This window comes from Pararge aegeria, chromosome 1, assembly GCF_905163445.1.
Source record: "Pararge aegeria chromosome 1, ilParAegt1.1, whole genome shotgun sequence".
In the NCBI taxonomy this organism is placed as follows: domain Eukaryota; kingdom Metazoa; phylum Arthropoda; class Insecta; order Lepidoptera; family Nymphalidae; genus Pararge; species Pararge aegeria.
Window position 1 is genome coordinate 191,646 of NC_053180.1, and position 13,796 is coordinate 205,441.

Consider the following 13,796-nt stretch of genomic DNA (forward strand, 5'->3'; position numbering starts at 1 on the left):
TTTTATCACGCAATTCAATACCTGAGCTCCCTAATATTAATGAAGATTGTTTTAATAGCAGAAAAATTAAATTAATTGTCCTATCCGATACCAAAATAAGAACAGTAGATTTACTGCACTGTTATAGTACGGATTTAAGAGATGCTAATATTTATGTCCCAAGTAATTACAGAAATGTAAACGGACAAGATTATTGTATTCAAGGTGGTGTGTATCAGATAAAGCATGGTAAATGTGATTTGTTAATATTTAATATGGATAATACTGAAGATCCACAACCTCTTTATTTTATCAAAGATTTATTGATTGCTCGTGCTGTTGCAATTGATAACGATAGTTCCTCGTTAAAATGTCCTGAAGAACACTTGCAATGTCTTACCACACACACTTTGAACCCACTTGATCGGAATGATATACTTATTAACCCGGATATTTCTGATAAACAAAAAGAAACAGTCTATAATCTAATAAATGAATATCGCGAATGCTTTGCCCAAAACTTGTCCGAGTTAAGATGTACTAATATTTCAGAATTAGATATTAAATTGACAGACGATAACCCTGTTGCTTACCGTCCTTATCGATTAAGTCACTCCGAAAAAGAAATAGTCCGTGACATGGTAAAAGAATTAGAAGAAAATAAGATAATTGAAGAGTCAGATTCTGCTTATGCCAGTCCGATACTTTTAGTTTCCAAAAAGACGGGTGGTTATCGGTTATGTGTCGACTACAGGGCACTTAATCGAAAAACTATTAGGGATCTTTACCCGTTACCCCGGATAGACGATCAAATAGACCTACTCAGCGGCAATTCATATTTTATTAGTCTTGACATGTCTAGCGGCTACTACCAAATACCTATTAAAGAAGACTGCAAACATTTAACTGCGTTTATAACTCCTGATGGTCTATATCAGTTTAGACGTGCTCCGTTTGGTCTAGCTAATTGCCCTGCTGTTTTTCAAAGAACAGTTAATAAAATGCTAGGGAACTCACGTGAAAAGTGTGCCATAGCATATATGGACGATCTACTCATTTCTGGTAAAAATTTTGATGAGTGTTTAAGGAAACTCGAACAAACTTTTATATTATTAAAAAAGGCTGCTCTCACATTAAATATCAAAAAGTGCCGTTTTTTCGACACTACTATTAATTATTTAGGGTTTGAAATTTCTGCTGAAGGGGTCAGACCTGGTCAAACGAAAATTAATGCGGTTATTTCTTTCCCTGAACCGAAAAACGTCCATGAGATTCGTCAATTTATGGGTCTGGCAAGCTACTTTAGAAAATTTATCGAGCATTTTGCAACAATAGCTAGGCCGTTGACTGACCTTACAAAACAAAACAATCCTTGGAAATGGGAACAACCACAGCGTGCTGCATTTATAACATTAAAGGAAAAATTAACTCAACGACCTATTCTTGCTATATATAATACCGCATATATTACAGAACTACATTGTGATGCCTCTAAAGTTGGATTAGGTGGCATCCTTTTTCAAAAAGAATCCCCTAATTCATGTTTGAAACCTGTAGCATATTTTAGTAGAAAAACCACTATAGATGAAGAAAAATTGCATGCATATGAATTAGAAACTCTCGCTGTGGTTGCCTCATTAAGTCGATTTAGAGTATATTTGTTAGGAAGACCTTTTACCATTATCACTGACTGCAACGCTCTGCGGTCCACTTTTACAAAAAGAGATATACTACCTCGCGTAGCCCGCTGGTGGATAGCACTACAGGAGTACGACTGCTCGATAGAGTATAAGCCAGGACAGGCTATGCAGCATGTGGATGCACTAAGTAGAAACCCACTTCCATGTGCCAATGATAATGATAAAAATGAGCATTTTGCTCGTATACTTCAAATTTCTCAAGATGACTGGCTGCTCAGCTTACAATTAATTGATCCAAAAATTTGTCACATCCGATCAGCCCTTGAAGATCCTCAATATAAAGAAATAGTCGATATAAAACAAAATTTCGTTGTGAAAAATAACCGCTTATATCGTAAAGTAGGAGATGCTCTCAAATTAGTAATCCCTAAAGGTGCTAGATGGCAGATTTGCCAGCGCAATCATGATGACATCGGTCATTTTTCAGTTGACAAAACACTTGAAAAAATTAAAAAAGATTTTTGGTTCTCTAAAATGAATAAATTTGTTACCAAGTATGTTAAATCATGCTTGCATTGTGCATTTGGAAAAGAGCCTGCTGGTCCTAAAGAAGGCTACCTACACAGTATACCAAAAATTGATATCCCGTTCCATACAATACACATTGATCATTTAGGCCCCTTTGTAAAAAGTTCTCATGGTAATCAATACATTTTATTGATAGTCGATGCATATACTAAATTTTGTTTAATTAAACCACTGCGTAATACGAAGTCCACCCCTGCGATCAGGGTTCTAAAAGAAATATTTTGTACATTTGGAAATCCTTGTAGATTGGTATCCGACCGCGGAACTTGTTTTACGTCGCAAGAATTCAAACGCTTTTGTTTGGAATTTGAAATTCAACATATTCTTAATGCGGTTTCTGCACCTCGCGCCAATGGTCAGGTTGAGAGATACAATCGAACTGTTTTAGATAGTCTCAGAGCTTATAATAATGAGATGGGTGAGAACAAATGGGACCTGAACGTAGGAAAAATACAATGGGGTCTTAATAACACACTCAATAAGGGCATAGGTAAAACCCCGGCTGAAGCCCTATTTTGTAAACGACCGTTAAGTAAAGGTGAAGGCATGTTAGGCGACACAATAGCTGAAACTAGACAGAATGACAAAAGTATTGAGGATATAAGACAGGAAATTAATGAGCATATAGATAAAGATCAGAGTCAACAAAAACAGAGGTTTGATCAGAATCGAAAAGCAGCTAAAGTATATAGAATTGGAGATCTTGTTAAAATTTTGAAAAATATACCGTCTAATGAAGGTAAAAGTCGAAAACTTTTGCCAAAATATACGGGGCCTTTTAGAATAAGTAGTATTTTAGGGAATGATAGGTACGAGATATCTAGTATTCCCGGCTCAAATATTACTAGGGGAAAATATTCTAATGTTTGGTCTGCTGATCGTATACAACCGTGGATCACACTCTTTAGTGATCAAAGTGATAATTCAGATGATGATACGGGCTCAATAAAAGATTGATGATATTAATTACTATATTGCTGGTTTGATAATATTAGAGATTATGATGAATAATTAACGTCTTTTACGTAGGTGCTATCGATAGTTTAGTGTCTATTTTATTTATTACTACATATTATTCTGTTATTATAGGATTTTTTTTTTTATTTTTGTGTCTGTTATAATAAAGTCAGAAGTCGATCAAAGTTAACAAGTATTAATTGTTAAGTGATTTGATAACTGAAATTGGCTATTTTTTTTTGTATATTTCATATTATAATGAGATTATGCAACATTTTATTATTTTTGTATATCGGACTATGATAATATTTGTTGTTACTTACTGTGATTCTATTATTTTGTTAGGATATTATACAATGATAAATTGACTTGGTTTTTGTGTTAATATATTTTGTTTTGTTACTCTGGGTAGTGATTACTTTGATAATATTAATTAGTGAGTATTTTGACAGTTGATATTATGAGAACAGTGAAATAATCTGGAAGGCGTGATACGATCGCTATCTTGCGATGAGGGATCCGCTGCAGATGTGTTATAAAATGATTTGTCACATTTATCTGGAAGTCGGGCACGGCCGCGAAGTCTAGTAGCAAGATAAGCTTTTGACTTGGCGGTGAGGGGTCCGGTGCAGATATGATGAATGGGATTGGAAGGCGAGGGTGGCCCGGATTGGGTGAAGTCCTCGATGCAATCCAATATGTTGGGAAGTTTCACACGATTTCATTATGTAGTGTAATGAAATGAGGGGTGAAGTGCCAACAGTAAAATGAATACTGGGATTGGAAGGCGGGGGTGGCCCGGATTGGGTGAAGTCCTCGATGCAATCCAGTATGTTGGGCAGTTTTGCACGATTTCATTATGCAATAATGTAGTGAAATGAGGGGTAAAAAGTGCCAACAGTAAAAATGAATATTATTTAGTCATCATATATACTAGATCATAAACTTATATTTAAAGCCGATTTGGTGACACTATGGTAAATTAAATGTCAAAGTAAATATAATAGTGTTGTTTAATAAGTTTGAGGACAAACTTAGTGTAGTAAGGATGGCCGAATGTTAGACATCATAATTATTATGTAAATATATAATGATTTATAGGTATACATTATTTAAACAAATATGTTAATGTATGCTTATGAGGAAAGTGATCGTATGCTCATTACCTACAAAGTGTACCTATTCCATATTTTGCTAATTTGTCTGTGTTTTGTAAGTAGGTCTAGGATTGAAGTGGGAGTAGAATGTTGATCTTTGTTCATGGTAGTACATTCGACGACTCAATTCATTCCTATTCCTACCCTCGAATTGGTAACACGTGTTAGTGAAAATATATTACTTCAAGTTCACTTTGGTATTTCTTTTACTTTTATACCAAATTCTCGATAGTTTAATACTAAACACTGATCTAGCTATCTGGCTTTCATCAGTGCATCAACAGCAGCATAACTAGTATTAAAATAGTAATGAGTTTTTATTAATGCATATATTCACATTAAATCTTGAATCTAAAGTCTAAAGGAATCAAAACTAGATTTAGGTTAGGTTAGGTTAGAACATGTATATGAGGGGCACTTGGGTTCAGTTCAGTCAAAAATTATATATTATTTTTTACTATTATTTATATTTGAATGAGAATGAAAAATAGCAATTATTTTGAATAGTTTTCAAAATGAGACAGACGGGTGTGGTAGGGTAAAATCTCCAATTTAAAGTTCCCTTATTGCGTATATGTTATGTGTGTTTGCATAGTACTTTACTATAATGGTAAGCGGTTCGTGTAACGACCTTGCGCGTCTATATTTAATAATTGTACTGGTACTTGTATAGGATAATTATAAAAGTATAGTGTGTGCATCTAATCCACTGGCACCAGACCCTCAATGCCCTTAAATTTTACCTCGTTAAAATATTTGAAGTGTACTCATTCCGATTACGAGGCCTCGTAAGAGTCCCGTATCATTATTTTTCGTCACTACCTACCCCTACCTCCCCGTGCCGGGAGGGGGTAATTTGCGCGCCTGCTGCCTTCCTTGGATGTGGTAGCAGATTCTCAGGCTCCCTCACCGGAATCGAACCCTGATTCCCCGTTACCCGCGACAAACAATGGTAGTCGCAGAAACTCATTGCGATTACGAGACCTCGTATCCTTATTTTTCGTCACTACCTCCCCCCCGTGCGGGGTACAGTATTGATATGATATTAAAAAAATACCATTAATAAATAATATAATAAAAGACCACCACTTTTATAGAGACATAACGCCACTGTGTGGCGCCGCCATCAGACTCCTTAGACTCGGTACTTTGTCGTCGCCGTCACCTTCGCACCTTCGCCCCATATAGTAGTGGCGCGGCGCGACGGGCCTAATGTGTTAGTGAAAAAAAAAAAAAAATTAAACTTATTGTTATTTTACAATATCTTCTAATATAAACAAGAGTACTTTGTAGTGGTACGTTTTTTTTTTGTTTTTATTTTTTTTAAACGGAACCTAAGTGCCCGGCCGCAGGCCGGACACCCGTCTTATTCATGTTCTAACCTAACCTAACCTATCCAAACCTTTTAAAACTAGTTTGGATTCCTTTAGACCTAAGCCCACCGGCAACTACGACTAACTAAACACTGATCTAGCTATCTGGCTTTCATCAGTGCATCAACAGCAGCATAACTAGTATTAAAATAGTAATGAGTTTTTATTAATGCATATATTCACATTAAATCTTGAATCTAAAGTCTAAAGGAATCAAAACTAGATTTAGGTTAGGTTAGGTTAGAACATGTATATGAGGGGCACTTGGGTTCAGTTCAGTCAAAAATTATATATTATTTTTTACTATTATTTATATTTGAATGAGAATGAAAAATAGCAATTATTTTGAATAGTTTTCAAAATGAGACAGACGGGTGTGGTAGGGTAAAATCTCCAATTTAAAGTTCCCTTATTGCGTATATGTTATGTGTGTTTGCATAGTACTTTACTATAATGGTAAGCGGTTCGTGTAACGACCTTGCGCGTCTATATTTAATAATTGTACTGGTACTTGTATAGGATAATTATAAAAGTATAGTGTGTGCATCTAATCAACCACCACTGGCACCAGACCCTCAATGCCCTTAAATTTTACCTCGTTAAAATATTTGAAGTGTACTCATTCCGATTACGAGGCCTCGTAAGAGTCCCGTATCATTATTTTTCGTCACTACCTACCCCTACCTCCCCGTGCCGGGAGGGGGTAATTTGCGCGCCTGCTGCCTTCCTTGGATGTGGTAGCAGATTCTCAGGCTCCCTCACCGGAATCGAACCCTGATTCCCCGTTACCCGCGACAAACAATGGTAGTCGCAGAAACTCATTGCGATTACGAGACCTCGTATCCTTATTTTTCGTCACTACCTCCCCCCCGTGCGGGGTACAGTATTGATATGATATTAAAAAAATACCATTAATAAATAATATAATAAAAGACCACCACTTTTATAGAGACATAACGCCACTGTGTGGCGCCGCCATCAGACTCCTTAGACTCGGTACTTTGTCGTCGCCGTCACCTTCGCACCTTCGCCCCATATAGTAGTGGCGCGGCGCGACGGGCCTAATGTGTTAGTGAAAAAAAAAAAAAAATTAAACTTATTGTTATTTTACAATATCTTCTAATATAAACAAGAGTACTTTTGTAGTGGTACGTTTTTTTTTTGTTTTTATTTTTTTTAAACGGAACCTAAGTGCCCGGCCGCAGGCCGGACACCCGTCTTATTCATGTTCTAACCTAACCTAACCTATCCAAACCTTTTAAAACTAGTTTGGATTCCTTTAGACCTAAGCCCACCGGCAACTACGACTAACTAAACACTGATCTAGCTATCTGGCTTTCATCAGTGCATCAACAGCAGCATAACTAGTATTAAAATAGTAATGAGTTTTTATTAATGCATATATTCACATTAAATCTTGAATCTAAAGTCTAAAGGAATCAAAACTAGATTTAGGTTAGGTTAGGTTAGAACATGTATATGAGGGGCACTTGGGTTCAGTTCAGTCAAAAATTATATATTATTTTTTACTATTATTTATATTTGAATGAGAATGAAAAATAGCAATTATTTTGAATAGTTTTCAAAATGAGACAGACGGGTGTGGTAGGGTAAAATCTCCAATTTAAAGTTCCCTTATTGCGTATATGTTATGTGTGTTTGCATAGTACTTTACTATAATGGTAAGCGGTTCGTGTAACGACCTTGCGCGTCTATATATAATAATTGTACTGGTACTTGTATAGGATAATTATAAAAGTATAGTGTGTGCATCTAATCAACCACCACTGGCACCAGACCCTCAATGCCCTTAAATTTTACCTCGTTAAAATATTTGAAGTGTACTCATTCCGATTACGAGGCCTCGTAAGAGTCCCGTATCATTATTTTTCGTCACTACCTACCCCTACCTCCCCGTGCCGGGAGGGGGTAATTTGCGCGCCTGCTGCCTTCCTTGGATGTGGTAGCAGATTCTCAGGCTCCCTCACCGGAATCGAACCCTGATTCCCCGTTACCCGCGACAAACAATGGTAGTCGCAGAAACTCATTGCGATTACGAGACCTCGTATCCTTATTTTTCGTCACTACCTCCCCCCCGTGCGGGGTACAGTATTGATATGATATTAAAAAAATACCATTAATAAATAATATAATAAGAGACCACCACTTTTATAGAGACATAACGCCACTGTGTGGCGCCGCCATCAGACTCCTTAGACTCGGTACTTTGTCGTCGCCGTCACCTTCGCACCTTCGCCCCATATAGTAGTGGCGCGGCGCGACGGGCCTAATGTGTTAGTGAAAAAAAAAAAAAAATTAAACTTATTGTTATTTTACAATATCTTCTAATATAAACAAGAGTACTTTGTAGTGGTACGTTTTTTTTTTGTTTTTATTTTTTTTAAACGGAACCTAAGTGCCCGGCCGCAGGCCGGACACCCGTCTTATTCATGTTCTAACCTAACCTAACCTATCCAAACCTTTTAAAACTAGTTTGGATTCCTTTAGACCTAAGCCCACCGGCAACTACGACTAACTAAACACTGATCTAGCTATCTGGCTTTCATCAGTGCATCAACAGCAGCATAACTAGTATTAAAATAGTAATGAGTTTTTATTAATGCATATATTCACATTAAATCTTGAATCTAAAGTCTAAAGGAATCAAAACTAGATTTAGGTTAGGTTAGGTTAGAACATGTATATGAGGGGCACTTGGGTTCAGTTCAGTCAAAAATTATATATTATTTTTTACTATTATTTATATTTGAATGAGAATGAAAAATAGCAATTATTTTGAATAGTTTTCAAAATGAGACAGACGGGTGTGGTAGGGTAAAATCTCCAATTTAAAGTTCCCTTATTGCGTATATCGTCACCTGCAGGTTCAATTGGGGTAACCGACAAAACACGTAAAATGAGTTAAGTATACAGTTTTTTTAAGATTTTTCTGCTCTTTCGAATGTTATATTTAAAAAAACTCGATCTTTTAAAAATATGCAGATACCTTACTTTTTTTGGATATGTACTTTTCACATTTCTATTAAAATTTTGAGGTAATAAACATTTGATTCATTTTTGCCGGTTAAATTCGTGTATTTTTATAATGGTAGTAAATAAAGTATTTACAAATGCATGTAACCGAAAAAACATTGCTTTTACATTTTTATTTAAGATGAATAAAGAAATTCCCTACGGATACACCAAAATATTATCTGCACTATCCGATTAAATGTCACTAAACTTATTTTACCTTACTATTAATTCATTACTTCCAACGTTACACCAATTGGGCCCAAACTATAGTGACAGTTACACCAATTTGCAGGTAAGTAAGTTAATAAGTTTGCCCTTTACCCTGTTTTACTAAATATATCTGTTCAGAATACCTACCTACACCAATGATGGCTGGTTGTAAGTAAAGCGCCACACGAGCCAAGCGGCACTTCGGCATTTGTCTCCCTCACACGCAATGAGTGTGAAGGAGACAAATGACATTATTTACAACAGGCGCGCACGCTTTTTGGTGTTAGTGGCGCGATTAGTTGGCGCTGACTTGTTTTTCGGTGTAGTTGTTTGTTACCGGTGTGCAAAATGGAAAAATTTAATAATTTAAAACAATTACTGCAGCGTAAACAGGAATTGATAAGAATAAAGGCAGAAATAGAAAGGTAAGTTCTTAATATTTCAAGATTGAAACTATTAATATTGTAATTATTAACGTCGTGTGTTCTTGTAAGGGTTGGGTACAACAATTATCTAGGTATCCGTATTATGGACATAGATAATTAATGATAGTTAAATTGGTAAATCCCTATTAATATCCATCAAACATAGTTACTTACTTACCCCGGCCGGGATTCAAATCTGGAAGACTTTACACTTATGCAGACCATTTAAATTAATGGTAGATTATAAAAAACATCAGAGTACCGTTATTAAATATTTTCACACGATTTTATTTAGAAATAATATTTTAAAATACAAACCTAATCAGTCGCTTCCAAAATCAGTCCCTGGAATCTGATTATTGACTCCGAAATCCTACCTATCTGGGTATTTTTAATACGTTAACATTACAGTAATTTTTATCCAGTACTGCTAGAAGTTGTAAGGACTGTTCTCTGAGAGTAATCGATATTGTTTGTTGTCTAACTAATAAAAATAGGTACGAAGAGCGATCAACAAGTTTCCGGTAATCAATAATTATTTTTAAATAATATTTGAAGGTACTCGTATTTAGAACATGAAAAAAGAGCTCGCTATGCCAAAATAAATTACATTATTTATTTCCCTTATTTTCAGATCCGAATCTGTAAAAAACCATAAGGAATACTCGTACTCCCAAAACTCGTCAGCTGATATAATTGATCAAAGTGATACAGAATGTATAAAACTCGACGTGCAGTCATTTTTAGCAAAAAAGTAAGTATACTTGCTTCAAATTCAATAAGCTAATGGCTCCCAACACATTAATATTAAAAAATACGTGGTCCTTATTTGATTAACTCAAATGTTTTTTCGCTTTCAGATCCCATAATTCTCGTGACTCAATTGAGAGCAATTTGAACTCGTCAGCTACAGATATTATTGTAGATATCAATGAATCAGATATTTCAACATTTCAGTCATATGATACTGTGGAAATTAAAAAACAAAAGGAAGCAGTTGTGAATTATAGTAGTAGTGACAGCAGCAATATTCTTAACACGTCAACTCTATGTCTAGAAATGTCTCACTCATTTTTTAATGATTCTAATAATAGTGATCTCGTTAAGAGTAATAATATACCCGAGTCATCTGAAACAGAAAAGAAAATTAACATTGTTTCTGTTGAAAACGTTGATAATATTTTGACTGCTAAACTCAATGAAAAGAAATACTGTGAACTTTATTCAAATGACAGTGTAAAACGTTGTAACAAAAACGATGTGTTGCCCTTAAAAGAAACAAAAAAATATTCACAAAATGTTAATCAAATAGTGACCTTTAATGAATGTTCGAACATACCTAATACATCATTCTGCAAACTTGGTTTGGATATCTCTAAATCTGCCTGCGCCCCCGTTATGGCTTTTGATTTACCTACATCTCAGTCCACAGATATTGCACCTTTAGATACAGTATCTCCAACCTCTTACACTGATATTAAGGCTTTGGCTCTACCTGTGTCTTCTTGCACTGCCATTGAGATTGAGACTTTGTGCACAGACCATGCAACTCCTCGCGGTGATAACAAAGCTTTGGGTCTTCATTCATCTCCCTCATTGTTAGACTTTGTACCGACAACTTCTTGTGCAGACATTATGTACATGGACATACCTAAAGCTCACTCTCCAGATATTTCAGTGCTGGATATAGTCCCTGCAACTTCCTGTACAGATGGTATGAATGTGGACTCACCTGTATCTCTTGCTGCAGATATCCCAGTACAGGTTATAGTACCTGAAACTGCCTGTGATGAAATATCGGACTCATCTTCCTTAAAAAAATTAGGAACATTGAACTTACCTACTCCTTCTAGTAGCAATACAAATAAAAATCGAATGCCTGATATTAAAAAATCTCGCAAAAGAAAATGTATACAGGAACTCCCTAAGTTAAAAAAAGAACACATTGATTTTATATCAGACGATGAATGTTATGACAAACTTAATGTTGCTCAAGGCGAAGATTTTTCCTCTGGAAGCTCAGATCTATGGTCCGGCAAAGAAAGCGATAACATGTCGTCATCTAACTCTGAAAATGACCCAAAACATACTAAACCTACAAATAAGAGAAAGAAATTACAAAAGAAAAGAAATATTGACAAACCATTGGAAGGAACTGTACAATTTAAGAAAAGAAAAGTGGAAAATAAAAGGAAGATTAGGAGAATGAAACGAGAAAAAGGTGACAGTTATGAGACTTCGTCTGGAAAGCTTGTAGAGAAAAAAACATTAAAGGCAAATCCCTGCGAGCCTACAAAATGTCCCAGGAATTGTTTTGAAATCACCGAGGAAAGGAGACAAAGTATTTTTGATTATTTTTGGAATTTGAATTCTCAAAGAAAAAAAGATTGGCTGGTACAATGTGCCTTACGAGTTCCGGTTAATAGACCAAAAAAAGGCGTGATCGACAGCAAAAGAAAGTTTACTTACGAATACTACATAAATGAAGGCGAGGGCAGAAGACAGGTGTGTCAAAAATTTATACTAAAAACCTTAGATATTGGACAAAATTATTTACTTTATACTATAGGTAATGTTCAAGAAGGACTTTCTCAAGCAGAAAGTCGAAAGAAATCGAGCAATCCAAAGTATGATGAGTCTGTGATAGCTTCAGCAAAGCACTACATTGAATCTCTTCCATATCTTCCTTCACATTATTGTCGGAAAAAATCAAGCAAATTATATTTACCACAAGAGTATAAGAATACAACTAACCTTTATCGTTTATACAAAAAAAAATGCGAAGAAAATCAGGAAAACTATCTAGGTGAGCGAAAATTCAAAGATTTTTTCAAAACGGAATACAACAATGTTACTGTCCACGTACCAAAGAAAGATAAATGCAAAATTTGTACCAAATACGAAAACGATCATAATGAAAATAAAGTCAATATGGATTCCGAAATTATTAAGGCTCACATCGAAGAAAAAGAAGCAACATACGAACGATTCAAATGTCATCAAAGTTTGCATCTGATAGACAAGGAGACTATAGTATCAAGCTTTGATTTACAGAAGGTTTTGAATACACCCCATGGTGATAACATCTTACTTTACTACACGCGAAAATTTACAGTTTTCAACTTTACGATTTATGAAAGCTCCACTCAAAATGGTTTTTGTTACACATGGGGTGAATGTGATGGGAAACGAGGCGCAAAAGAGATAGGTTCTTGTATTTATAAGTATCTGCAAAATGTTGACGAAAGAGGAATAAAAAAAGTTATCTTTTATTGCGATTGTTGTAGCGGACAAAATCGTAATAAAACCATACTTTCGATTTTTAAAGGTTTTTTGACGGTATCTAAAAATATTGAAGTCATTCAAATTAATTACCTGCTACCGGGACATAGCTATATGCCTGTAGATAGCATGCACTCTGTAATAGAACGTGAAGTAAGAAAAATAATTGTTTGGAGCCCTACACAATGGTCAAGTTATATAGAATCGGCCCGGAAAAATCCTCGTCCTTACAATGTAAACGTTCTTGAATTTACTGATTTTATCGACTGGGACACAGTGACGCAGGAATGCTTTTCTAATTGTACAAAGGAATTAAATACATCGAAAATTAGAATTGCTACAATGAAGAAAAAGGATGTAAACACGTTTACAACTAAACATTCTATGAAACCTGATGCGACCACTCATGAAATTAAATTATTTGATAATTATTTTAAGCCAAAAGGAAAGGGTGTAATAAAAGGAAAGGGTAAAGGAAAAGGGAAAGGAAAATTGAAGGAAAAGGATACTGCACCATCAGCTTCTAATGAGACGTTAGAAATAAAATTAAAAAAGGAATTCCAACAATTGAAACCCCTTTATAAAAAAAGATTGGCCATATCAGAAATCAAATATAAAGATTTGACAAAGCTATGCAATGATGGTGTTATCCCTAGCAGATATCATGGGGATTTTACTAATCTACCCTATGCTAAGAAAATACAAGACACACTCAATCAAACGGACGAAGATGACTCCTCTGTTGACTCTGTCTAGCCAGTTGATTACTTTGGTTACTATTTTTTTAGATTTTTGTTGATGTTTCGCAATAAATATAGTGTTGATTAAAAGAGGTTTTTATTTCATTATAAATCTTAATTCTTATTACAAAATTAACATTATTAGGATCTAAGAAAAATTAGTGTAAAAAGCAACAGGTTTTTATTTTGTTCTTCTCTACATTTTTATAAACTTTAAAATAGACAATTTAACTAAAATAGACAGTAACCTGTTACACATATAGGCTCTTACATTAAAACGATTAAATCATATTTTGATTTACAACTGTCTTTACATCATTTTGACCTGAATTGTTTTAAAGTTTTTATGCTGAATGTAGCGTAACTGTCAATAGTATAAAAAAAAATTGGTGTAACTGAAATTTATTTT

At 35.0% G+C, this 13,796-nt stretch overlaps 1 protein-coding gene across 1 annotated transcript; it reads left to right on the plus strand.

Moving 5' to 3' along the window:
- The first annotated feature begins 9,093 nt into the window (after positions 1-9,093).
- LOC120623698 lies at positions 9,094-13,403 on the plus strand. Its single transcript, XM_039889915.1, has 4 exons — positions 9,094-9,365; positions 10,000-10,119; positions 10,226-11,870; positions 12,957-13,403. The coding sequence occupies exons 1-4, from the start codon at positions 9,289-9,291 to the stop codon at positions 13,401-13,403; spliced, it is 2,289 nt and encodes a 762-aa protein (XP_039745849.1). The 5' UTR covers positions 9,094-9,288.
- Positions 13,404-13,796: the final 393 nt, after the last annotated feature.

Excerpts from the sequence above, each read along its gene's own strand:
- LOC120623698 (XM_039889915.1), top strand. The coding sequence starts at position 9,289 with ATGGAAAAATTTAATAATTTAAAACAATTACTGCAGCGTAAACAGGAA. Across the intron at positions 10,120-10,225 it reads CAGTCATTTTTAGCAAAAAA|ATCCCATAATTCTCGTGACT; the intron begins GTAAGTATACTT and ends TTTCGCTTTCAG. Across the intron at positions 11,871-12,956 it reads AAGGCGAGGGCAGAAGACAG|GAATTAAATACATCGAAAAT; the intron begins GTGTGTCAAAAA and ends AATTGTACAAAG.